This window comes from Chroicocephalus ridibundus, chromosome 15, assembly GCF_963924245.1.
Source record: "Chroicocephalus ridibundus chromosome 15, bChrRid1.1, whole genome shotgun sequence".
Classification (NCBI taxonomy): domain Eukaryota; kingdom Metazoa; phylum Chordata; class Aves; order Charadriiformes; family Laridae; genus Chroicocephalus; species Chroicocephalus ridibundus.
Genome location: NC_086298.1, coordinates 6759321 through 6786072, shown reverse-complemented (window position 1 = coordinate 6786072; position 26752 = coordinate 6759321). Strand labels below are relative to the sequence as shown.

Sequence of the window (26752 nt, the reverse complement as noted above, 5' to 3'; positions counted from 1 at the left end):
CGGCAGAACAGGCAACTGAACCCACATCTTCGGAATCCATCCCAAGCAGTGGGCAGCTCTCTCATGTACATGCAATTTATGTTTGACTCCCTCCCCAGGGACTCATCTCCTATCTTCCCCCTTTAATTATAAAAATTAGTAGGTTTGGGGTATATTTGAGGGGTTTTCTTTTCCTGTGTTGACAAAGCGCAATACTTGATGACTCTAACCCCAAATTCTCTGTGACACAGATACCCTGGCAATTATAAAATACTTCCCAGCTCGCTCCATAAACCCCTTTGCTGTTGCTATTAGTATGCATTAACATTTTATTGGTGTTACAGGATGAAACATCCAGTCTTGCAGCTCCAGTGGGCTTGGGGATTTCCAGCATCCTGCAATATGTATCCGTGCAGAGGAAATTAAAATGTGGATGGATCAGCAAGATACAGTCAAATCCTCTACAGTAATTTGGAGAAGACTAAACTCTGGTGCTAGTGGAGCATATTCCAAGCTATCTAATAGAGAGCTGATGATCTCTGTAACAGCCTTTTTGTAAGTTTTATTCTTGCCTACAAGGGAATTTTTTCAAAGGGGATATGTAATACCTAAACTAATATTTTTAAAGGGATATGCTCCAAACACGGAAAAGTAAGACCCTTTTGCAGAGCAGCCGCTTTCAGTGATCAGCTAGTACCCAATAAAAGAATACGCTCCGGTATCTTACAGTCAAGCTGGAATTTCTTTCTAACCACCATACCAGGCAATTTTATAGAGTTCGTAGCCATTATAGGACATATCGGCTCTTAGGAACGTTGGCGCGCTTTGCTCTTTTAGCAATAACGCAACATATATTTCCTTTAGCAGCAGCACTGCTTCTAGCTGAAACCCAAAGCGCTGGGTCCACAGGAAGGCTGTAGAAGCGCAGGGAACCTCCTCAACTCTGCAGCTACACGACCGCTTGCCAGGCTGGGGTCCAGCACCGTAGACCTCACCACCTCCAAAAAAACCCTGTTTCCACACATAAAACTGGGAGGAATTCATGTCAAAAGATACTTTGGGTACCTTGACTCGTGCAATGCAGTCTGCTTGGGGTTCTCGCTCCCAGGCGTCTTAGGAACAGGAGCCCTGATAAGGAACCGCTCCCCTGCTTTCTCTCCTTCCTCCATTTACAGGCTCAGCAAATCCTTGAGCACATCCTTAATCCATTTTTATAAAAGGAAGCGAGTATGTGCTCAGGAGGACTTACACACACACCTCGGTGCCCGCTGGAGCAGGGCCCCGCAGCACCGGTCCCACGAGACCCCACTCCTGGTTCCATGGGTTTGCCACGCACGGAGCATTAAGGAGCCCAAATTCTGATGAGGGATTTTGATGTTATTTATTATCTGTGTTAGAGTTGCAACTGGGAACATGGGGAGTGACTCGTTCCAATTTTAGCCACAACTGTATTTATGCCCTGCGTAGAGCCGACTGATGTAGACATTCCCAAGCCCAGGCTTTTTATAGCAAGCAGAAGCACCCCCTCCACCCCCTCAAAAGCCTTTTCTAACCTCCGAAGCCTGCTCACAGCCTTGTGCTCTTCAGAACAAGCATATCTCCAAGCTGAAGATGCCCATCATGGTTCAGCCCTCGCTAAATCCCACGTGCAGGCAGCCCTTTTTCAATTTGGCTCATCCTAGTTTTGAAGTTTGGCACAATTTTTACGAGATCAGTCCAGGGAAAGATGTGTCTGTCCCCAGGATGCTCAAGGAGTTTGTTGCGACATCAATGGGAAGAGTGTTCATCCACCGAAGGGGAAGCAACATTTAAGGGATGAAGATCTCTCTTCTTGCCTATTAGAGCATGAAATGACCTCCCAAAGCCCTGATAAATTCTACATCTGAGCCAGGAGAGTCCTTGTTGAAACAGCAATGAGATCCCCGTGAGCTTCTCAACCATAGATGGTTTCCATCGTCACGTTGGCAGTTATCATTAAGCATCAATTCCACCTTCTGCCACCCATTTCTGCCGCCTTCCCTCCCTCAGGAAGGAAGCCAACGCAGTTGCGGGGACACAGTGCAGTGCCCAGGGCTCTTGTGTGGTTCAACCCTGGTTCCTTGGGGTACCAAGCACGACTTTGTCCTGGAAACTCAGGATGAAGCCAGCTCAGATTTTGCTGCTGAACAAATGCTGGTCCTGCAGTGGGGACTTCTTTGTTTATTTAATAGCAGGAACCCAGCACTACGTAATGGAACTGAGCCGCACACCAGGGACAAGTTAATACAGCAACAATGGCATGAAACAGTTCTATTTTTTATTCTTTTACTACTATCACCGCACGAGGCTGCTTCTCTTAACTCTTACTTCATTTATTACTGGCTGCCATGAGCGATCATTTATAAAGGAGGACTGCGAAGAGAGAGACAGGGGAAGGTTCACGGCGATTTGTGAAACGCGCCCCATGTAAAGGCAACAGCTGTTAAACAGAAACACGAACTGGCCTACGTATCGCAACCCCAAAGGATACAGTTCTGAAAACTGAATTTAAAAAAACTGGCTTGGTCAGTGGGCTGAGAGGGAAGATGGTGAGAAACCCACACTACGTCTGCTTCCCCTTCACTGCACGTCATGTTCACCAAGGGACACGTTCAAGACGGATTCAAGTGCCTTCAAAGAAAACATCTGTAATCCAAGATGACATTTCTGCTCACCATCCATCCCTCCATGCTGCTGCCACTTTTAGCAACATGCACTTACACAGTTGGCCTGCATTGACGGAGAAGATAAAACCCAGTGACAAGAAAACTAGCATTTGCTAAGCACATCTACGCTAGCTCCAACTGCTCATGAGAAGGTCCAGGTATCATTTTCTATATAAATCCAACAAAGCTGCTGAGCTGAACCGATGCTGGAAGTCCTGAGTCAGCCACAGCAGCAGGATAGGAAAAACATCTGAAGAAAAAGGTTCCAGTTCTCACCCTGCCTCAGAAACAAGGCTCAAACGTCCTTTGGTTGTGAGCGTCTCTGATCTTCAAGAGGTATTTGCTGGCCTGGGAACAGGCTTCGCACATCACCTACCCGCCCAATCCAAGCGGGGAGAGAAGGGGGTGGAGATAGCAAAGAAGTTAAATAAATAAATAAAACATACCGTACGACAGAAAGACACCTAGGAAGGGTACAAAGACAGACTGGATATACTAGATTCATGCAGTTAAATAACGAGTCAATTTTGGTGCAAGCGTGAGATCAACCACCAACGTGGCAAGTGCCTCCACAAAGCCTCTTCCCTGTGCCGAAAGCTCCCGCCATCGGCTTCTCTGGCTCTGCTCCCAGCGCGGGAGCAAACCCCAGCCCGAGAGAGACCAACACAGTCACCAGTGCAAAACACAAAGACTTTAATTAAAACCACAATATGGGAGGAGGTGGGGGAGCGCTGCTTCAGACATCGAGCAGCCCTGGGGGCTGCTACATGTGTGGACCCACCAGGAGAGAAGCAGAGCCCAGAGAACCAGTGACGGACGCTGGTGGGAGCCAGAGGAAGGTAAGCAGCTGACTGCCACGTGACAGGGGCACATCCCAAGCGTGCTGATAAGACTCAAATAAGAATTAGTCACTTGAAGTCCAAAAATCCCTACCAGGACAGATGTGCAGACTCAGGCAAGCAAGAAACACCGAGCTTTATGTGAGCTCCTCCCCAGCAGGTCCCAAGCCCAGGGACACCATTCCCAGGGAGCAGTGGCTGCAGCTGCAGGGGAAGGAAGCATCTCCCCACCCTTTTTTGGTGCTGTATTTCCCATTCTTGGTGTTCCTCCCATGCATGGACGTCAACATTTCCCCCCCTCCTTTTGCATGGAAGCCCCATTTCCAAGAGACAACCAGGAGAGATGCGTTCCCAACCCTCGTGCAGCCTTGGGAAACCACAGGCTTTAGCTCAGCCATTGCCAGCCAGATGTTGCACAGCCATTTAAAGCATGGTGACACTTGCCAAAAGCCACACAGCAACGCCAGGGGACGCAGGTGGAGATGCCTGGGGTCTCTGCTCCAGGCGCTGGCTGCTAAACGGCTCCACCAGAGATGGACTCATCAAGTCCCAGCAAGCACACAGATCTCCAGCACCAGAGTGGATCCATTTGGAAAGCCAAGACAAAACACACGTCCCATTTAGGAGTAAAACAAGACTTAACTCCAGTCTTCCATTTTCATTTAAAACGCAAGCTTATAGAGCTGTTTCAGGCAGGTCAAGAGACCCTTGCCCCCTCCCGCCCAGGGCCAAGCCAGAGCCGACAGGACAGTAGCAGTGTTAGAAAGCTCTGCTTTAGCTCTGCAGACACCTGGGGTTCACTGCCTCTTAATTTAGACTCTTTTCTTGCTCTCCCTCCCCTGAGCGCCTGCGAGAACTTTTACAAGAGGGAGGCAGTAGGTCTGGCAAAAAGAAAATTGGGAGAAAAAATTCACAAGCAGGTTTGGGTTTGGGTTTGTTTTTTTTTTTTTCTTTTTTCTTTTCCCCCCAACAGTAAAGCAATGCAGCAGCAAAAGCCAAGCAGCCTGGCTGAGGGCAGCCCCCCCCCCCCCCCTCTGTGGTCTGCAGGAGGGCCAGAGAAATGATCCCTGCTGCCCCTGACCCCCAGCAAACACCAGACCAGAGCCCTGTCCCCCCCACACCCAGCCCGGGAACCCCAAGAAACACCCCCTCTCCAGCTGCAAAGTTGTGGACCACCTTGGTCAAGACCTGTGGCCACAACCGCTCACCTCAAACCCAGCACCAGCCGTTCCAGCCCTCCTAGTGATGCCGCTGGCACCAGCCCACGTCCCCATTCATTCACCTGCCTTCAAGATGCCGCTGCTGGTGGCACTGGAAGCACGGTCCCTCTGCCCGAGGTCCAGCACAGCAACACCAGCAGGGAATGACAAAGGGAAAGAGCTTTCTCCAGATATAACCTGCTGTCCTGGGCTATTTATGCTTTTTGTTTCCAGCGCGGGTATATAAATGCATGTAAAGCTGCATGCCTGCCCCCCCCCCCCGCCCCCCGCTGTTTTTGCTCTGGGGATGCCTCCCTAAAAGAGCTGGGGAACATGCTGCTTTGTGGGGAAATCCCTTTGCTATGGGGCTGCTGCTACAATTTATGACCAAGCAGTAGCAACCACGGTCACCTTGTGCCACTGAGGCCAGCCCAGCCCCGGGGCTGCAAAGCACAGAGGAGGAAATGGGGAGTGCAAAGGGCAGGTTGGACCCAGCAATGAATGTGTGTGAACATGGGAGGTTTTGTGCCCGTTAAGAGGGAGCCTGAGCAGGCGCCGCTCGAGCAGTGTCTTTGCATAGCTGTTCCCACAGAGCCGGGTCCCTCCAGGGACCTTGTCTCCAGCTCCAGAGCCAGCTCAGACCCCCGCAGCCCAGAAGGTTCCCAGCTTCGTCTGAGAGAAGAGGCAGTGGTGGGAAAGGAAGACCCAGGGAACCTTGCAGAAGAGATGGAGGGAGGAGGAAGGGGGCTTTCCTTACTCAGAATAAGGGAGAGATGGGACCCTGTGCTTCCAGCAACCCACAGACCTTCCCTACAACTTCCTCTACCCATTTCAGACCCCCCAGTGCAAGCAGAGGTGGCTGCCTACAGGCACGTGCAGGCTCACACCTCACCCCTCGCAGTGGTTTCCCAAACCAAACAGCAACAGGAAACTTCAGTGAAATTCAAAAGGGAAATTGCAGTTACCACTGCCCAACACATACACACGTGCCTTCCTCCCCTCCACACCCCCTTCCTCCTGGGAAGGGAAGCAGGGAGCCTTCGCTACAAGGCAGCCCCTACTCAAACCCCATTCACATGCCCGGAGCCGTACAGGGCAGTCGTGCTGCCCGTGGACGCAGCAGAGCGGAGAAGCACAGCCCCGGCTTGGTCGCTGGCGAGACATCCCCGTGATGGGGATGTTCAGGACAAGCCGCTCCGGGTCCCGTCTCCCGTGCAAGGCCGGCGAGTGCTTTGGATCTGTGGTTGCCGATGAGGATGTGCAGGAATGAATGGGCTGTGTGTAACGGGCAGGGTGATAAGGAGGGGGTGAGGGGAGGAGGAAGAGCATCGTGCTATGCCTCCGCTGCCTTGACTCCTCCCGCGGCCTCCTTAAGACGTCACAGGCTGGATGGGGAGCAGGCTGCCGAACTTAAAGTGCTGGATCACAGGAAACTTCTCCAGGCACTGCAGGAGGGGAGATAAAGAGGGGTGAATTCAGGAGACATTTCCACCTTACGCATGCAGCAAGAGCTACATCCTGCCTCCGGGGTCAGGAGGCAGCGAGCTTGGGACCACGCGGCTCAGCTGTAGGCAGAGGGATCAGTCCCAGGTCTCCCCCCCACATTCCTGTCAGGCTCCTCAGGCCAGTAACACTTCATAACCCCATCCCCTTCCCTTCAGCCAGAGCCTTTTGCTTGCTGAAATTCAGGCCTGGAGCATGAGCAGAAGAGGCGTGTCTATGTCAGCAGCTTTCTCTCTCACCACGTCTCCTTGCTCCACCTGGTCTCTTTGAAGAGCTTCACCCTACAAACACTTCAAGAACTGCAGAACCCCCTGCCCCAGGAAAGAGACTCTCCCTCCCCAGGACAGTGCCTACACTCTGGGTCTGAGGCACCATCCTGCATCTGCAAGGCGCTGCCCAGACTACATTCCAGATTCGCAGGTCTTTGACTGACAAGCACCAGCGATTTTGCTGCCGTAGTTTACAACATGATCCTATTCCCAACAACCCCTCACCCCCGAAGTTCCCGCCCCCCCCATTGCAGACTAATGACAGAGGGAGCATGGATCACAGATCAGTCACATACATCCACTACAAGGCAGCTTAGCTCAGAGCTGCTTCCCCCAGCTAAGCCCGGACTCTGCGCAGGGAGCGCCGGGCTGCGAGGGCACAGCCCCCTCTGCTCGCCATCCCAGCAGGGCAGGAAGGTCAGTGACTGTGGTCAATAACCACGTCAAAGTTTGCCACCGCTTGCCTGGCAGAGCCACTCAGAGCTCTGGGTTTTCTGAGTCATTGCAGATTCAGACTGCCCAAAACTCACAGAGAGCACAGAGCAGACTCACCTCCGGACACACAAACCTCAGCAGTACGTGTACGCTCACCCAGCAGCTGCATCTACGCTAACATCACCCATGTTAGTTTTGAGTCGTTGTGCTAAACAAGGGCCACAGACCACCTCGCTGTGCTGCAATGGGGACCAGGGTGCTTGGGGGCATGGCTAGTGAGATGGTGGTCACCTCCTCACTCCAGGCAGAAGGGCAAGTTCTTCCCTCCCTGGACAGAGCAATATGAAGAGGAGAAAAGAAACTCAAGCGCCCTGTGTCTTGGGAAGAAAGCCTTTCCCCTGTACCCAGCTGAGGCACAGGTCTGCTGATGGGAGTCTTACTCTACAGGAGATGTGAAGTACATCCAACCAAAGCACAGCAGCTACCAACTAACAGGAGTCCATCTAGTTCCAGCAATTGCTTGGCACAAACAGCATCTGCTCAGAGTCAGGGTGGACGGGACGCTGCGCTAGGCAGGCGCCCAGCTCCCCACAAGCTGCAGACCCTTCAGCAGGAGGGTGTCAAAGCCACACTGGCTCTTGCCTGCAACCTGCAGCCTCCCTGGCAGATCTTGGGGACAAGACGCACAGCTCGTTCCTCCAGGCGTTTCTTTGTAGCACGGTTCCTTCCCACCAAAGGGAGGCAAGGGCCATGTTGTAGTTACAACTCTCCTTTCCACAGGAAGGAGCCTTGTGCCCTCCACGGGGCCGAGCTGAACCTGCTGCAGCAAGGGAGACCCCAGCTCTGGAGATGGGGGTAAAGCCCTGTGCTGCAGACAGCTCTTCACCCCAAGGCAGGAAGCCTGCCCTTGTGCTGTCATCATGGGCAAGCAGGAGGATTTGGGCTCAGAAGCCCAGGCCTACGGCAATCCCTTTGGAGCCAGAGGTCAGACAACTGGTTCCAGCACAACTGAACTGCTTGCAAGCACATTGGAGCCAAGTTTGGAGGTGGTGAAAGTACAGCACGGCTGTATCCACTCCTGGGGAAAAACAACCATGCAGAAAACCACAAGCCTCCATGGCAAGTCACCAAGGAGAAATAAGTCCTGTGACCATCAGGGCACATCACCTTCAAAGCTTCCTAATGCTCAGAGCTGCTGCCATCTCCCAGCACAACCACTTAGACAAACTCTCAGAGGAAGCAGCACTTGATAACAGTGACATGAGGGAAGAACAGAAAGAAATGAATACTGGAGATGTTGACAGCTAGAAATGTCAGCCCAACTTGCTCCAAGGAGCTCCATGGAAGACCAGACTGGTTTGGGCTCCGGATGAAGAGACTTTACCACCAGAGGGAAGAATGGGTATCCATTCCACTTAACGCATCAGCAGCCCAAGAAAAGACAAGCAGAGAAACGTTTCCTCCTCTACCCAGCAGGACTAGCACAAATTTACTGGATTATTAGAGATGCCAAGAGACAGGACCCTCCTTGCATCACTTGTGGGTGAAAGTGATGGGGCCAGCACTAGCTCAATGGAGGGGACAGGCTTATTTTCTTATTGCCACCATCTTGATCATGCTGAAGGTCTGCTTGGGACTCAACTAGGGAGCAGATTCATGCATCAAGTTCAACCTTTAAAGATGGAACTGGGACTAGATTAGTTACAATGGAAAGTATTTCCCGACTGACTGCAGCAGAGAAAGAAAGGTCAGGAGACACAAAAGCAGGCTCAGGGGAAAAACATCAAGGCTGATGCTTTAACCACACTCTATTCTGTCGACTTCTTCACTCGCCTTTGATGGAGAGAATAAGAAAAGCCCTTGCACTTCCAAGCAAACACGTCTTCACCCATTATATTTATATTATAGACGCATTTGAGACTTCATAAACACACAGAGCTGAAGACACATTGTCTTCAGTCGACTGCCCATCCACAGACCCTGCAGCAAGCACCCTGGAGTGCCTGGATCCAGACTTGAGTTCCCAGCCACACGGATGCACCTGAGCTTTCCGTCAGCTGTTTAAAGTCATCTCATAGAGGGGACAGGGAAGAGATAAAGCATTCAGAGTGCTTTTTAAATGAACCGGGTCTGGGGATTGCCCCGCTCCTCCTACCAAATGAGAGCAGGGTGTGAGTGGGATTTCTCCTGGTCTGCTGCCTCCACTCAAAACCCAGTCACAGTCAGTGCCACCCGGCACCGAGCGCTTCTCATTCACCCCAGACTTGTTAAGGAGCTGGAGCCTTCATCCGAGTGTCTAATTTCACTTGATCTAATTGCAAGGGGTGATGAGAGGGGCAGGGAGAAGGGAGGGGGAAAAAAAAAAATAAATAAGGAAAACTTACTCTCACCTTAGCCAGTCAGACAGAAAGCAACACTGCAACCCCAAACCTTCCCTCTCTTTACTAGCACACGCTCTAAGCTTTGCCACGGAAGCTGCCTGCCTTGAGCTGGATGAAGACCCATCTCAGCACTTGGGGGCTGCCGGCTCACTTATCTTCTGCTAATGTTGGCAGTGGCTAATTGGAGAAAGACCACAAGGGTGAAGGCAACACAGCTGGGCACACCGAGCAGAAACTTGTTCCGGGAGCCAGCAGCAAATGGACAAGATCTTCAGCAGTGGCTGCAGGTACCCAGCCTGAAACACCCAGAAGGATTCAGTTTTCAAAGGATGAAGCCTCAGCAACTCCTAAACGTTGTGTCATTGCCAGAAAATCAGTCAAAGAGTCTAGTTGCAAATGTTGGTAAAACCTGCATGGCCAGGCACACCGTAACTGAAAGCTCTGCCCAGCCACACTTCCATGTCCATGCTCCTCTCATCTCCCAAGCAGGAACCGTCTGAGCCAGCAGCAGGGTGGGAGACTCCCCAAAGCAGATACAAAGAACCAGCAAGGACTCCTCAGCAGAAGTCCCCCCTCTCCTCTGCACATTCAGGTGAACACAGGCACCATGCAGCACCAGAAGACATTGCTGCTTGAGGACTACGTGCTTAGGAATAGTCTTTTAAGATCTACAATGTTCTTCCAGGAAAAAACTAAATTTAAAGTGCTTTGGTTGACTCAATGTTTTCCACACCTTAGCCTAAATTTGTGTTGTTACTCTTCCTAGCAGTTTTTGCATTCTCCCCTTGACACAGCTACATCTCTAGATACTTCTAGAAACCCAGCAGCACTGGATCTGGCATTTCCACACAGAATGTCATCTGCTATTCAAAATAGACCAAGGCCTCCAGAAAAGACCATGTCTTGGGTACACCTAAAAGAGACAGAGAATCTCCCACTCTAGAGAGTGGGCTACACTGTCCCCAGCAGGCCAGGTAGATCTGCCAGCACACAGTGTCCCCAAGACAGGAGTGGACATGCACCTTGTACCCTGGGCACATCACTGCCAAGCTCTTCTGGCAGAGCTCACGGTGCATGAGGTGGGAGCAACCGTATGGCACGTGCAGGGCAACTGGCAGGAGTACCCAAACAGCGTGGGGCACATGGGGTGCCAGGAGAATACCCAAACAGTGAGGGAAGGAACTGGTCCAAAGGAAGGACCAAGACAGCGCTGCCGAGGCAGCGGCAGACCATGCTCAGGCTCTAGGTTTTAGGGGACTCACATTTCACTTTAACAGCACTCCCGGGGTTGGGGTCTTCCCTCCAGCCACCCTCCCAGCCTCTCCAGACCCACCAGCTCTCACACCAGAGCCTTCAGCTCAGGGTTTCCCAGCAGGCAGCATCTCCAGCCCCCATGACGGGGGCAGTCCCGAAGGGGCAGCCCAGGGGCACCCCTCCGAGGAGCAGCCAGCAGAGGGGGGTCGACCCCCAGCCCAGCTTCTCCTCTTTGGAGGCCAAGAGGAAAGCTGAGCTGGGGGCGGAAGGAGCCAGCGGGCCTGGGAGTGACACCTCGCAGATTAGAGAGGTATGTGGCCTGGAACCTAAACACAGGATGTGCAGTGCAGAGGAAGGGCTGGGGGAGGGAGCGCGCCGAGTTCGGCACAGTTAACCCCTTTGTGCGCTGGGCCTGAGCAGAGCTGCCCGCCAGCCTCCACTGTATGTCCCAGCAACAGGAGCACGGCAGAGACCACAGAGCATATGATTAACTTCTTTAAGTCCCACCGGCGTCCCCGGGTGCACCAGGGAGCTGCACCACCCGTGCTCCGCCATCCCTGCTCCTCCAACGGTGACACCCTGCAGAGCCAGCACGGTCCCATCCTTCCCAGCAAGGGATGCCGCCTGTCGGCCATTCCCTCCGGAGGTCCAGATGTGGCGGTTCCTGTCCTGCTTCCTCAAGCTCAGGGTTAGCTCGAGCAGGAAGGAGAGATAAGGGAGAGCCAAAACTGCCCGGTTCCCCAGGTCAGGGTTCGCCAGGAAAGCCTGCTGGGGCAGTGCCAGCAGAGCCTCGGCAGGTGGAGGGCTGCCAAGCCAGGAAGGTAGCCGTGGCCTCGCCTGTCCGGCACACTGCACAGAAGGGACTCATAGCGAGGGGAGATCGGTAGGAAGCATTCAGCCTGCTCTGGGGTTCTTGAAACATAGGATGATGATTTAAACTAGGTCTCCTCCAGCTGGTAAAATAGTAGTGTGGGGACCAAAAGGATAAGCAAGTCAAGACATCTGCCCTGATTTGGAGATCTGCACTACGGGAAGATAAGAAATGGCAAAAGTCATCTCTGCAAGGAATGGCCATGTTGGGATTGGTTTTAGGGCAGACACTAGGTGGGCAGGAGCCTCCTTCTAGCCAGCTGAACCCGAACTGCCAAGGGCTCCCAAACCACATTTAGTATGGGGTAGCAACTGGCTGTGATGGGCCCCCACACCAAGTAACAGCAGAAGAGAAGGGCTGACTGGCACTGAAGTGGAAGGGAGGAGGCGTGTGGCCACGCAGCCTCCCCCTGCCCATGGCGCTCACCTCTGCCTTGTACATGCGGATGAGGCCCTGGTTGACCTTGGACCAGGAGGGCACGGCGCTGATGTTCCAGAGCTGGTTGGAGTGCTCGGCAAAGGGGCCCGTCTTCATCTGAAAGAGACCCGAGAGCAGGGCTGAGGGAGCCAGGCCAGCCAGGAAGCTCGTGCACCAGCAGTGACTCATGCTCACACTCTCTCCAAGCAAACATTCCCACCAAGCCCTGTGACCCACGCACCAGCCACCTCACTGCGCCTTCCCTCCCTCCCTCCACGCTCCCTCCCGCTGCGGCCACATCACATGAAGCCGTGGCAATCCAGCTCCCCCCTTCCACGATAAAATTAAGCCTTTTCCTGCCACACTTTCCTAATCAGACCCTCCTCTGCACACCTCCCTTTTAATGACTGCATTAAAAAAGCCCCACGTAAGTCCCGTTCTCCTCCCCAGTAGAGCTTGGCTCAACGCTGTTCCTATTCTACCCAGAAACCTCCCAGTGCAGCACTGCTGGGCTTTCCAAGAAAGTGACTCATTCCCCATTCAGATCAACAACAAGCAGCAGCGACAACCGCCGCTGCCTTCCCTGAATAGAGGGCAGCGCAGGTTGGCAGCAGCTCCGGTGTCCGCAGCCCACTCCACACCTGCCTCTAGCAGAGGAGGGCTCCAGGGGAGGCAGGAGCAGAGCGGACATGCGCCAGTCCCACTCTCCAAACCGTCTCCAGAGCTGTGAGTTGCTAGATTGCAGCAGATGCTTTAAATATTTTTTTTTTTTTTTTTTTTTTTTTTTTTTTTTATATTTTAGTGTTTCTCCTCCCAGGGCAAGAGGTTTGGAGGAAGAAGGGCAGGGGGGAAGCTGCAATCAGGGACAGTTGCATGTAGATTCCCTGGGTAGTTGTCTCTCCCTCTCCTCCATGAACAAAAACAGACCCTCAGGGAGAAAAAGAAATACAACGCCGCCACTCTGACTGAGCGAAGTTCCCATGACATCAGAAACCACAAGGCCGAAGCTCACGCTAAAAAGGAGCGTGGGGAGAGAGGAATCTCTTGGACTCCCGTTCTCAACTCGCGGCTCGAACAACTAACCCCTTCCCTCCATGCACGCACAGGCCTGGAGCAAGGGTGGGAAAAGAGCCTCCAAAACCACCTCTCTGCCTACTGTAAAAGCAAGCAAGGCTGATCAATCTGCTTTGGGAAATTGCCGCTGCCCTTCTGCAAGGTCTGTGTGGCACCAGCCTGCAGCAGAGAAAGAAAAAGAGAGGGAAAAGGGGAGCGGGAATCCAGAAAACCCCACTGCTTGGAGGACAACGTGTTTCAAACCTGCTGACCCTGGGGCTGGAGCACTGGGGAGAGCAGGTCTGTAGTTTTGCCTGCTGCCAGGAGAGCACAGACATATCCCCGCTTCCCCTCGGCAGTTCTCATGAGCTGGGGGATGACGGATGAGCGGCTCAGCCGTTCCCGCTCCCCTCCGATGTGCGCGCTTTCCTTGCGGATACAAGATGAAACGCGTAGATACACAAAGCACGATGTTACCCAACAGAGCCGGCGCGTTAAGCGCGAGGATTTTGGCACCCAAGTTAAAGGCTGCCGGGGAGCTCGGCGCCAGGCGGTTTGCTCAAAGCATGCCCCCCCCCTCCGTAGGGGAGATTTTGGCTGTGTGCATTTTGACACCAAAACCTTCCTCCATCATCGCCGCCCTTCGCAGGGGCACAGCTTGCATCAGCCACCACCATCACAGTTTGCTTCTCCCCCCTTCCCAAGCTGGAGCGAGTGTGCCGGAGGCAAGCGTGGCTGGCCAGCCCCAGGCTCGTGCCTGGCACTGCCACCACCATGGCCCTGCTCACCCGGGGCACCCGGCAAGGGATGGCTTGGCTACGGTTTCAAACTGGGGAGGGAAAAATAAAGCGGACGAAGGGGGAAACAAAAAAATCATCTCCTTCCAGCCACAAAGGGCGAAGAGGGAGAGCTGGGGGGGGGGAGAGCGAGAGGCGGCGAGCACGCTGCAGTCCCGCAGTGACCCCAGGGGAACAGAGTGAGTCAGAGCAGCCATATTGAGCAGGAAATTACTCACAGACGCGGCGTTCCTGCCTCTCGGTTCCCAAGAGAATCGGCCTTTTGTAAATGGTTCCTCTGTCAGTGCCGGGGGGAGGGGGACGGCTGAGGCCGTGCTTTCCTGTCAGCTCCTTCCCTTCCAGCAGAAACCCGAGCCCTCCCTTCCCAAACCTCCAAATTTAGAAGCCAGATTGAAGCTGAAATTCCTGCTGCCTGCCCTGGGCTCTCGGAGGAGCATCTGGGCGATCGCACTGATCCACCGCAACAGCCGGGGCATACCCGGCACCCCTCTTCTGCACAAACACACACAGCCCTGCCATCACTGCCATCCACAGCCCCTAGAGATGCCCCCAAACCCTCCTCATCCTCGCATCTACAGGTACCACACACCCTTCGGCAGGCAAAGCGGCAGCAGGGGGATAGCTCGAGTCCCAGCCGGCTCCACAAACCTCACCCTATTCAAGAACTAAGCGTTCAGGTCCAAAACCACCCCACAGATTTCCCAACAGCAGGGCAGCTTACGCAAGGCTCGCTGCCGTGCCTGCGCAGGGTGGTGCTGCTGTAAGGAGAACGCCTCAGCGGGTTCAGCCTGGACATCATCTCCCTGCTACTTTAAAAGCCGAAGGTTTAAATATACACACGGCAAACACCACACCAGTGTATGTTCACGTCCCTGAAACGTCACCCAGGGGGTTGAGAAAAATATCTGCTCAAGAGAATATTCTCTTGGTTGAAAGAAAACAACCTACCTCAGCTGTAGCTTGCTGAAGCAAAACCTGCTCTCGTGTCAGTAAGACGCACCAGACCCACTATGGGAACTGCTGTGGTGTTTGCTACGTGTTTAACACCTTTAAAGGGGAGCCGTTTCCAGCTGACAAGCTCAGAAGGAAGTAATATCGTTCATTTATTAAAGACTTTAATCCCTTCTATCTTTTTCCCTGCTATTTTGTTTTGTTGTTGATTTTGGAGAGAAAGCATTTGGAGGCACTCAAGGCTGTCTCAGCCCCCCCTAGTGGCAGTAGCAGCCTTCCCAGGCATTTGGGAGAGAAAAAAAAAAAAAACCACAACAAATTTTAAAAGCAAAATGTTTATAAAAAAAATAAAAAGTGCTTGCATGAAGATGGATTGAAAATGCCATGCGTTTGATAACCCAGCCTGTTGCCATTCCTTAGCGGCTCAGGCCAGGAGGGCCCGAGAGGAGGGCTCCCTGCCACCAGGTGGCACTGAGGAACGCAGCAAAAACACTGAATCCCGATTCCAAGCAAATGTATGGAAAAATAAGTGGAATCACTTATTTTGAAAGCCTACTAAAAAGCTAAGTTTCTGCAGGCAAAAACAGAGTGACCTGAAGAAACAGGATGGTGCTGTGTATTTTAAACTTTAGGTGTCATCTGTGGGCTGCCCAATTTTCTACATACATGTCAAGAGATGGTTTTATGTTTTTAGCAGGTTAGTACACTGTCTGGATATTACAGAGGCCCAAATTAAAATAAATCTTAGAGCATCTTGGCTCCTGCTTTCCTGTCCTCAACTTGATCTCTTCCGCCAGCGCCTCTTCACTACTCACAGCATGATTTAACTCTGCATTAAGGGTTAAAGCCCATGAGGTGCTAAGCACCAACAAACTCTACTAGATTCAGCAGTACTTGACACAGCACCTCCTGGGGTTTGGTCCAAAGGCTCCTATGAAAATTTCCAACATGAAAGGCTAAGTTCATATTCTGCAACCTCCCTTCTCATCTAATCACTAAATTAGAGAGGAGAGGAGAGGAGAGGGGGGGAAAGCAAACAGAACAAAGGGGAAGAACCGCACTCCGTCCTTCAAAATTAATCCCATCAACTCTCTCTTGCCAGACACAAGAAATCCCTCACCACAACAGAGCGTGTTGTCCTTGCTCTCGCTGCCCAGACCGTGCAGCAAAGGGGATGGTAGAAACACATGCAGGTCATCCACTGCAGCTGAGGGCAGAAAGCCCCGAGCTCCCTCACTGAGAAATACTGCCCGCGGTTGGCAACACGCTGAATATGACCAGTCCCTCACCCAAGGGCCGTAGAGTGCTTGAGCAGAAACCTGGTCCTGATAGCATTACCAGCTGGGTGAACCTCAGCACTATCTCTGCTCTGGATCATTTGCAAATAAGGAGCATTTAATGGGCAAATCTTTTGGTAGAATCTGGAGGAGACCAAGCTGCACAGAGGTTTGGGAGCCTGCCCTAAGCAAGGGGAGGCCCAGGGCCTGCTAAGCAGCGCCCAACGGCTGGAGGGAAGGGAGGTTATCTTGGCAAGCCCAGCCGTTTCGCAGGTCCTACTTCATCTTCCTAGCACACTTGCAAGCAAGTCTTCTCCATCCAAGTTCCCACTGACAGATCCAAGGTTATTTGTTTGCTCTTGTTAGAGCTCCCTTCAACTGCAATCCACAGCCCATCTAGCTTAATTATACTTTCCTCCCAACATCCTTGTCTCGACTCATTCAAGGAGAGCACCTCAGACATGCAACAACAGTTCATCCGCACAGTTCCATGAGTGCAAACAAACAAGCAAAGGAGGAAGAGAAAACCACAGCCAGAGCCAAGTATCTAATGTCAAGATAACTTCCCCGGGACAAACCTTACAGTCCTCACCTCTGTAATGAAGAGGATGCACTCCAGGAACATGAAGTCCTTATGGTTTTCATTTACCACCTTCTCATCAACAAAGTGTCGAGGCTCCAGATTTGGATGGTCTAAAAAGAGTAAGAGACAATAGGAAGTAGCCTGTATGGCAGCCCCATTCTGAGACCATGTTCAATCAGGTCTTGTCCTGCCCCTCTTCCACAAGAAACACGATCCTCCCATCAGAGCTCTTCAGAAGTCAGCACAGAGCTGCTCCCTTCCACCTCATCTCCCACTCCAGTGCCTCAGCAGTGAGAGCATTTGGTAAACTCCCCAGGGCAGAAAATGTGTTTTCTACCACCAAAAACAAGACTCTCCTTATAAAAAGCATGTAGTCATTGCAATAGAGACAGAGGTACCATACCAGGAAGCCTTCCACCTCCCAACATGAGCAGCTAGCTTTATTTGGAAAGCTGAGGAAAAAAAAAAAGCCCCAAGCAAACTCTTCTGATGTATTATACACAAATTTGACATATTTGTATTTAAAAGTCAGTCCCAAACCTGATCATCTTTGCAACCTAGACAGACAGAGCAGGGGGCAGGCTGGGACATGAGAAGATTTTTATTAATACCTATCAGCTGGGAACTGCCCCATATGAAAGGTAGAAATTGGAAGTCATCCAAGCCCCACACGCCCTGGCTGCCAGCAGGTTCCATCCTGTAGGTCTTCTGAAGTTTTCGCATCACTTCTAGGTACCTGAGACCCAAGAGAGAAGGAAGGGTTAAGACAAGGCCTTTTCTTCTGTCCTCATTGACTTACACGAGGACAAGAACAACCAGTTTGGAGGACACAACTTTATCACTTGCAAGCAGGACCCCCACATATGTCACAGTACACAGACTATACATTCAGCTCCTTTGCCATAGAAAGCAGCCTGACAGTATGTATAGTAGCAAATATGAGCACCTTTTAAAAACTGGGATTTTTTTTTTTTACAATTTCACTAAGATACCAAGTGGCAGGGGTTTATTTTATCTGCAGCATCTTATGTTGGTGCAGATCTTTCCCCACCCCAGCTGTTATTTGAAAACATTGACGCTTCATCCTCCTTCAACAACTTCAGCTCTCCCAAACAACCTTACGACAACCACTACTTTCACTTTTCAGGTGGAAAATTAAAGCTGGAAATACTATTGAAGGAAATTGTTTCCATGCCACCAAACAGTGATACAGCTGGGATTAGATCTCTGGACTAAAAAACACCCATTCCACCAGGTTTCATCACCACCAACTCTACCTCCTGGGCTGGAAAAACATCTAGAGGAGCAGTGGAGGCCTGCCAGTTTCATCGATTTCTTTTTTTTTTTTTTTTAAAGCCTGAAGAGATGTTAGATCCTCTGATCAGATATTCCTGTTTATCACAAAGCACAGAGGTTCACCCACATACCTCTCTCTGCAGAGCTCAATAACTTGTGTTCAACTAAAATAACCTTCCAGAAAGACACCCAGCCTCCAACAGACAAGGCGCTGTCACCCCTTTTGGAGACAGATGCAACGGGTCACCATACAGTCCATTAAACAGTACATCTGCCCCCTAATATTGTCTACGTTTGTCTCCAGTTTTCCCACTCTGCCCTTCTTCCCTAGGCCAGCAAGCCCCTCAGCACTCATGCTCTCTAGTTATGCACACGCCTCCGTAGAAAGCCCTTGATTTGCTCAACTCGCACCCCAGAAGGAGGCTCTTCTTACAATTTCTTACTCCCAAAAGGGTGTGGATGAGTGTAAGAAAGAGGGTACCATCAGCCCAGACTACAGGAGGAGTGTGGTGTACAGAACAGGCAGTAACATCTCACATATCTCAGCTGGAAGTGGATGCTGTCAGAGATCTGCCCCCAAAAAGCCCAATGCTTCCAGCCCTTCTCCTCCATTACCTCACCTGTTAAATACTTTAAAGACGATGGCCATCTGGTCATCCACTCTGAGCACACCAATTTTGCAGAGGCAGCAGAGAAAGGCTGCAAACGCAGCTTCGTGCCCTAGAGTGAAAAGAGACGAAGAGATGTGACGCTGGTGTCTCCAGTCCCCAGAACAACCTTCCTGTGGGCATCACAACGGCTCTTCAGCGATCACAGCAGTCACAGTCCCATCTCAAGAGCCCCAACCTTATCGTCCCTATTAATGCCTTGAGCTGACAATATTTTATCCCCACACAGCACCCACACAAAGTATACCTTCTAGACACTCATAAGGTGATTATTAACTTGGAGAAAAAATAAGTTGTTGAGGAAAAACAGCTCCAACACTGGACTTGCTGGGAGCAAGGCAGGGCCTTTCCCAGGAGCTTGGCACAGCAGGGGAAGTGTACCAGAAGGTACTGGGATCTCAGGCTGAGCCCCTGCAGCTTGCTTGGTCCTCCAGCTTGCTTGGTCCTTCCAGCATGGAAAAGACACAACCAGCAAACCCATAAACGTCTTTTAGTGTAAGAGACCAAGAAGAAGGGAGAGTACAAGATCAGCAGCTCTCCACCGTGAAGTGCAGCTCCCAGTGTAGGAACAAGGTGCACCTATGGTCTAGCCACTGTGAGGTAGGACATGGGTCTCTGGCTTGGGACACACAGGAGGGGAGGAAAGGCTGAATTTCTTTCCCCGAGCTGACAGAACGCCAGCCAGCAGATCCCTTTCCAAAGACAACATCTCCCCCTGGTGCCAGCGAGCCGCAGCTCTCTTAACAAGCACTGCACAGCCTCTAGCTCTTCATCCTTTTACCCCAGTCCTCCTCTTCCCCTTTGTGCCCAGGTCCAAAGTCGTGTTTCCTTGCACCCACAGCGTCCCACTCTCCTGCCTTTCAGTGAGAACCCTCTCCTCAGCACACCCGTCCTCCAAAGAGAGGAACAGAGTGCGTATATGATTCTGGATTTAGGTCTAACTGAAGTCAGCGTGGCTACTCCAACCTGCAATTTAGTATCTCCTTAGGTGCAAAATGCTTCTACCTTCAGATTTCAAAGTCCCTCTGTAAGCAGTGATGTCACTTCTAGGGAGCCCCAGACCTCAAGCCACCTCCCACTGAACACAAACTTGGTTCCAATTTAAGCAATTGTATTCTATCCCTCTAAACTTCCTATTGCAGATCAGCAGGTGCAGGAGTGCTGTATGCAGTAAAGCAGCTCCTACAGCTTATCCCAGAACAGCTTGCACAGCTGGGTTCCCATTTCATCAGATGAGACGTGAAAAGGGTGTCATAGCTCTAGCACAGCCCTGCTGCCAGCCCCAGCTCTCTCAGTCATAGCCCACACTGGACACAGGGGCGAGGAGGCCCTAGAAGTAAGGTCTTTGTACCAAGCTGGCACTAAAAAAAAGTGACAATAACATATTTATTTAAATAAATGCAGCACCAGGCTGCAACGTGTCACTACCCAAGGAAGTCAAGCCTCAAGCAGCACGCATGCCCAGGTACCTGTGCCATAGTCAATGCGGGTGGAGTTCCCCACAGATTCCTTCAGGTACACAGCCACTTCTGGTGCAGCGTCAGCCAAATGCTTGGGGATCACTGTTGCCACCAACTTTTCTGCTTCCTGAAAGACACAAAAGACTCCCTTGAGTGAGTGCAGATTTGTCACAGTCCCCAGGAGCAAGTCACCCTCTGCTCAGACACTGCTGCAAAGGGGGAGCTGCAACAGTGCTCTCCTACAATGGCCAGAGCCAGCATGATAGAGGAACAAATTCTCCTGTTGAAAAAGTCACCTCCAGAGACGGAGTAATTCAGGGAGAGCTTGTCCTGACACTTATCCAGGCCACACACATCCTGTAGGAAAAAAAAGCTTCACCATCTAAGTACATCAGCCCAGTTACCCACTGAGTCATCTCCAGGACAAAAGCATCTATAGAGCAGCAGACCTCTTGCAAGCTCATTGCTGCTGGGACTGTGCCTGTGCCACCTCCGGAGCACAGTGCAGGGCAAGTGCTCTAAGCTGAAGGAAGTAGAGCAGTTTCACAACCTTTCCCTGATTTTGTGTGTCACCCATCAACTAGCAGACACAGTGGGTCGTTACAAAGCAAAGGAGTTCCCTGGGCTTGGATGGCCCTCATGGCTCATCCAGGACTTGAGTCCCAGCCAAGAGCATTTACATGGACTATATGCTCTCATAAGAGGAGAGGACAGCACCAGATCAGGAGTAAGTGACGCATATCAAGAGGTGGACCCTTCACAGCTTATCTAAGCAATTCCTCTGTAGGCTGTTTGGCTGACACACAATGACGGAGCCATTCTGCTACCCCTGCTGGGCACGCTGCCCTTCTGTAGTAGCTGCATGTAACACTAGACGCGGAAGACATGCTCACCTGGTCTAGTTTGGCGTACCAGGTCCTGAAGGCTTTGTTCCCAAAGCGAGAAGGTTGATCCACTGGTGGGGTTTCATCGATCCATCTGTCAAGGGTGTTCAGAAGAGCCACCAACTTTTCAATGGGCTACAGAGACAAAGAAGATGAGGGGTCACAGTGACATGAACCAGAACGGTCCCTCAGGCTCCAACATCTCATCTATGCCCCAGATTGGAGTCGTTAAAACCCACACCATCCTTCCCAAGGGTAGCAAGCGGGAACAGGATGTGCCAACCCTCCCTGAAATGCAGAGGGCTCAGAAGATCACTCCAAAACAAAGCCCAGCCTGAGGCAGGCTCTCCAATCGCCCACACAGCCTTCCATGAGCTGCAACAGCACTATGCTCTAAAACCTCTGGGAAAAGAGCTACAGCAGGCTCCTAGCTGTAGGGCATACAGGACTGAGAAGCAGGGAAGTGCTACACAATTCAGGGATCTCCAACACAAAACTCAGGCTCTGCATCTTGAGGGTCCCATGTCCCTCATGGGATACAGCACAGCACTTACCGTATATCCTCACCAGTAGCTGGTGATGTGATTTAGAGGCCCTTCTCAAGGCCTCTAATCTTTGTCCTGAAGGGTCTCTTAGGAGCCAAGATTAGCAGCGAAGGTGTTAGAGTTCGTACAGCACCCAATGCAGCAGGGCCTAATCGCAAGTCAGCCTTCTCAGCATGATTCCTATTGCTTCAAACTCATCCCAGCCAGACTGCTACGGCAGCTCCAACCCAGAGATACCCAGTGTTCATGGTAAAATACAACCTACCCAGGGGAAGAGGCAGCCTGGTTTGCCCACCAGTGGTCTCATCAGAGCAGGCATGAGAAGATCTTGGCTCTCAGAGAAATGTCTCAATAGAAACACAAAGCAAAATGGGAAGACAAATGCAGCAGCAAGACAACAGAGACATCTTTCTTACACCCAGTGCTGGAAGAAGAAAGTGAGGAACCTGTGTAGGATGTATGAGAGTGACTGGAGGAGGCACTGCTTTGGCCATGAAGGAAAAGAGAGGTGCAACAGGTGACACAGTACACAGTCTCGAGCTGTACCGTTAGGACCAGGGCTGGCCAATGCACACAGCCTCCTCCCTGCCTTGCCCATACAGCTAGGGAATGGCTACACCCCACGCACCAAGAGGCGGCACCTTAGGCAGGACTTTAAGCAGCTCCAAACAGTTTTAGGAAGCTCTGCTGACAACTAGTCTGTTGTCCAGAGGCTCTGGGATTCTCCTCATCTGACTCCAAGCAGCCAGAGAGCCACCAGCCGCCACAGCAGCTGGCCAGGCCTCGGGCAATGTAGGCTCCTCTGTCTCGAGAGGGGATTCCTCCTTCAAGGGGACAAAGAGGACAGCAGAAGCGGCGGCTGGTTTGACTTTGCTGGAGGCATCGACCGTGTGAAGCCGGCTGGTCTCCTGGGCTGTGGTTCAATTCTTCACATTGCCTGCTGGGAGGACGAGGAAACAGCCGAGCCCAGCAAGTTTCTAGCCCTTGAAGTGCCACTCAAAGGGGGCGGGTGGAGAGACAGAGCTGTGCTGCCGCTGAAGCAGCTGTGGATCGCTCCACGTGCCCTCTGCTCCCAGGAGGAAGGGTCTCATGGTAGACACAGCCTCCCACAGACAGTGGCTCCTCAGAAGCCAACGCGATGGTGGGATCAGCCAGTGGGAAGTGGGATCAAACAGGATCCACCCACCCCACAGTATCCTGACACTTGGCCAGGCTAGAGGCTGGTATAGAAGAGAGGACCTGAGCAGGAACACAAAAGACACAAGTGCCAAGGGACACAGAAGCCCAGAAACTCTGGGTGCCCTGGTGAGTCTGCAAGCTGGAGCCACTAACAGGCCAGTGCCCCAGACTCGCGTGGACTGAAGCAGCGTAACCCTCTCTGCTTCAGCTCCCTGCTGCCTGAAATGCTGCAGAAACCCGGTGTCTCCCCACTGTACCAGGCAAGGTTTGGACTCAGCTCTACTCCTTCCTGGCTATTGCATTCCCCTCCAATTAAGCAACAGCGTCCCCAGCACCGGGTTGCATTAAATAATTAAATCGTGCTGGTGATTTATCCGCCGGCACCAGCAGCTCATTACGAGCAGCTACCGTATTTCAAACCCCTCTCAGTGAGCTCTCAGTGCTGCCTGGATAAATGGCTGGCAAGGACCGGCTCCTTCCCCCTCCCCAGATCTGCCCGCAGGCCCTGGGGAGCTCGAGAGTCGAACCTCCCCTTCCCCACTTGCTTGCTTTAAAGGGATTAAAAAGCCCAGCCCCACTGAACACGGGAGAGCAGGACCCAGCTGCCGGCTCAGCCATGCCAATAAATAATTAAAGAGATGCGGCTCGTTTTGGGCTCAAGGCCCTTTGAAAAAGGGGTTACTAAAAGAAGCAGCTTCCCATCGTCCAGCAGAGGAAACTTGTGCATCCAGGGCTGACCCCAGCAGGGGAGAAGGAGGGGAAGAGCAGAGCTTACGGGAACACAACCATCAGCACCACTGCAGCCTTGTTTTGCCTGGCTGGGTTTTTAAGCTCTATTTTTGCTTTACCTTTCCAGTGATCAAAGCAAGGGCAGCCTCCCCCGTGCTCTTCTTGCTCTTCTCGTTGTGCTGATTTTGCATCCCCTTGACCCTGAGTCTGCCATCGGTTCCAAAGGCAAACCACAGAGCCTCCTACAGAGCAGAGACCTGTCAGCATCTCTCAAGAGCAGGGGCCAGGCAGACGGAGGTGCTGAGAAGGCATCACAGCAGCCAGCGCTGCCCATGGGGATCAAGCCTGTGAGCTCCTCGGGTCCTAAGGGAGGGGGGAGCTGCTAAAATCAGGGCGTTTGTTCTTAGAATCATAGAACTGCCTAGGTTGGAAGGGACCTTTCAGATCATCTAGTCCAATCATCAACCTAACTCTGACAAAAACAAGCCACAAGACCAGCCAGTTTCCCCCAGTGCAGCGAACTGTTGGAAGAGAAGGTCTGCTCCTCGAATGGCCAAAATTAACCTCCTCCTTGCTGCATTGCTCCTTTCATCAAAGTCACAGCTTTGAAAAACCGCTCCAGGCTGCAGCACCAGCAGTCGCTGCACAGATCCCCACATGAAAAGCACTCCCTCCAGGAGGAGAAGGCAGGTCACAGCCTATCAGTCATACAACCTTGTGCCAGACATAGCGTCTACGCCAGAGTCCTAAACAACAGCTCAGCTATCACTACTTGTCAGATGCCTCCAGCAAAACCCCAGACAGCTCCATGCAATTTTTCAGTATGAGCAGAGCAAGCTCAGCAAGTCTCAGAAGGGGCTCAGCCCCCAAAGGATCCAACTCTTGCTCCAGCAGACAGTTTGGTATTGACACACACTACTCTGGAAACCATTAAGCTGTCTCTTTCAAAGCACAGCAGACCATACTTTTTTTTTTTTTCCTCCTTTTCCACGGCAAAGCAATACCAGTAAGTCATGGAGAGGATACACATTCAGCAGAAAGGATTCCAGGAGGTCATTTGCCAAAGGCAGGCGTCCCCAGCATTTGATCAGGGAGGAAGATGGGACGGCACAAAAGCACATCAGCAGCAGGTACAGGAAAAGAGAAGAAAGCAGAGCAGAGATGCAAGCAGAGGCCACAAGGGGCTGAGCCTTTAAAAGCACAGATAAGCAGTTTGATCTACAAACGAACCCGCGTGAACAGGCAACCTCATCAACAAGGCAACCCTGGGGATGCTCCACCTGTGCCTCAAGTCACAGGCTTCTGCTCTCCTGAGCACCAAGGGAATGAGACACGTTCCCTGCCACATCCCAAGCAGTCAGGATTGTGTCTCTTGTTTGTCACCTGGACTGGGACTGCAGATGGGAAATATTCACTCCAAGAGGGATCTGCTGCACGGACACAGCCCTGATACAGCTTTTCCTAGATAGCTGACAGCTCAAAGGGGATGGCAGAAGAGAGGGTTTTTTCACCTCCTTTGTTTTGCTCATTTTTAATGCTTTGTTTCCCTAGAACTGCTCTGTGAATGGTTGGGAATGAGCGAGATCATGACAAAGACAAAACTCAAAGGTGAAATGCAAACAGTGGAAAGCAATAGCAGCATTTGACAGCAGTTTCTACTGAATTGAAGGAACAAAAGGTGGACACAAAGCCTGTTAGGGAGGGACTCATTATCCCTGATCCCCTCCACGAACTACAAGCAAGTTTGTCATTCACACACTGGCTCCTGGAAGGGAAGGCTGGACTTAACATGCCTGCTTCAAACATAAATGACTAGGTTAAAGATCATTGTAGGCTGCCTTCCCACACCAGAATGAAGCTATAAACACACAGCGCCCAGTCTCTTTCCCATTCTGCCTAGATCTATTTAGACTATTCCCAGCTTTCTTTCACAGCCATGACAAGTTGGAACAGTAAAAATGTACCCAAGAATGTCCTCATTACATGCAGAATAAGGGAGGGGGATCCAGCATGCCGCACAGAACCGAACTGGTGTCCAAGAAAGGCTCTGCAGATCACAGCAGCACCCAGAGAGACCTCAGGCCAGCACTGGGCATGGCTGAGGCCAGGCAGTAACACCACTGAGGACGCCTGCCCTTCCCTTCTGGCTCCAAACGATCTTGCTGTGCCCTGATAAGGAGAACAGGCATCAAAACTGGCCACCTCGGCTAACAGCCACATTAACACAAGGGGAAAAACAGGTCCTTTCTCCTTAACACCTAGGAATGGGCAATCCTGCCCCGCAGGCTAAAAATACCTCCCTAGCCCAGCCCTCCTGCGTGCTTCACAGCCCCCCCCATAGCCCTCAGCACAGCCCTTGGTGAGGCAGGTCCACTCAATGACATGCCTTGAGCTCACATGCTGTCAAACCAGACCTTACATAGCTCAGCTACAGCATGGGCCGAGGAGATTGGTGCTTTTAACAGTCTGAGCAACAAGGAAGCCCAGGGACAGGGAGACAAGTGACTTGCCCAAGGTCCCACAGAAAGGCCAGCGGGAGAACACGAACAGTACAGACACCTCAGCCTTTTGCCTGCAACCAAGATCTTCACATCTTCAAAACATCACTGGTTGAAGACAGACTGTGAAAACAGGGTCAAAATATATCCTTTCTGCATCCTCCTCTTTACCACCAGCTTCTGTCCACTTGTAACTTGCTTGATTTCCCATCCAGTGAGCACACACAGAGCCTCTGCATCCCAAGGAGAGGACTGCAGGCTGACATTTGCATCCCCAAGTATAACCCAACTGCATTTATTCTCCCTGGCTCCCAGATCAGCTGCCAACTCATTCTTCAACACAGAAATATTCACCCCAGAGCCCAAAAAAAAAAAAAAGGCAAAAAAGGAGAAACAAGGGGATCCAAACTCTACTCCTACCTCTGAAACTTTGTATTCGCAGGTCAGCTTCTTGCCCCTGACACCTTCATTCAGAGTGAGGATGAAGCCCATGTAATCTGCGTATGCCTGCAAACACACCCGACGAGAGAGCAGGGCGTTAGTGAATAGCCACGGTCTGTCTGAGCAAGCAATGTGGCATGGGAGCACTCCTGCACATCAAGGGAACCTTTCCCAACACAGAGGACTGCTTTCTTGGAGACACCCAGGGTGCAGGGCTTGCTGAGAGGCTACAGCTATTTTTGGCAGACCTCAGAGGCAGATGGTGATTGTGCTAAGAACTCTGCATCGCTGTAAAAATTACACAAAGAATCCTAAAAAAGCTTGCGCTGCCCCCAAAATCCTTTCCTCAAGCTCCCTGCCACCTATCAGGTCAAACTCAAACTCCTTGGCTGTGCAGAGTCTCAGTTGTACCCAGACATCCTGCTCTGCACTCCTTCTCCCAGACCTACGCCATTATCTCCCTCTTCCTTCTCCTACTCTTCTCCCATACTCATGCATGATGGAGAAATTGGAGAGAGCCCAGGCTCCTCACAGCTCTTCTTTTTAAATTTGCTGCTTTT

The 26752-nt window shown here is 51.8% G+C and overlaps 1 protein-coding gene across 1 annotated transcript in view; it reads right to left on the bottom strand.

Annotated features, from left to right (window-relative positions):
• Window positions 1–1341: 1341 nt before the first annotated feature.
• PTPA (protein phosphatase 2 phosphatase activator) overlaps window positions 1342–26752 on the bottom strand; it is a 29012-nt gene continuing 3601 nt past the window's right edge. Inside the window, exons 3-10 of the mRNA XM_063353179.1 lie at window positions 26172–26258; window positions 20810–20935; window positions 19926–20043; window positions 18409–18508; window positions 17104–17228; window positions 16502–16602; window positions 11841–11948; window positions 1342–6146 (exon numbers count right to left, since the gene is read on the bottom strand). Of these exons, the coding sequence (XP_063209249.1) occupies window positions 6072–6146; window positions 11841–11948; window positions 16502–16602; window positions 17104–17228; window positions 18409–18508; window positions 19926–20043; window positions 20810–20935; window positions 26172–26258 (840 nt within the window). The 3' untranslated portion in view covers window positions 1342–6071. The remainder of the gene's footprint in view (window positions 6147–11840; window positions 11949–16501; window positions 16603–17103; window positions 17229–18408; window positions 18509–19925; window positions 20044–20809; window positions 20936–26171; window positions 26259–26752) is intronic.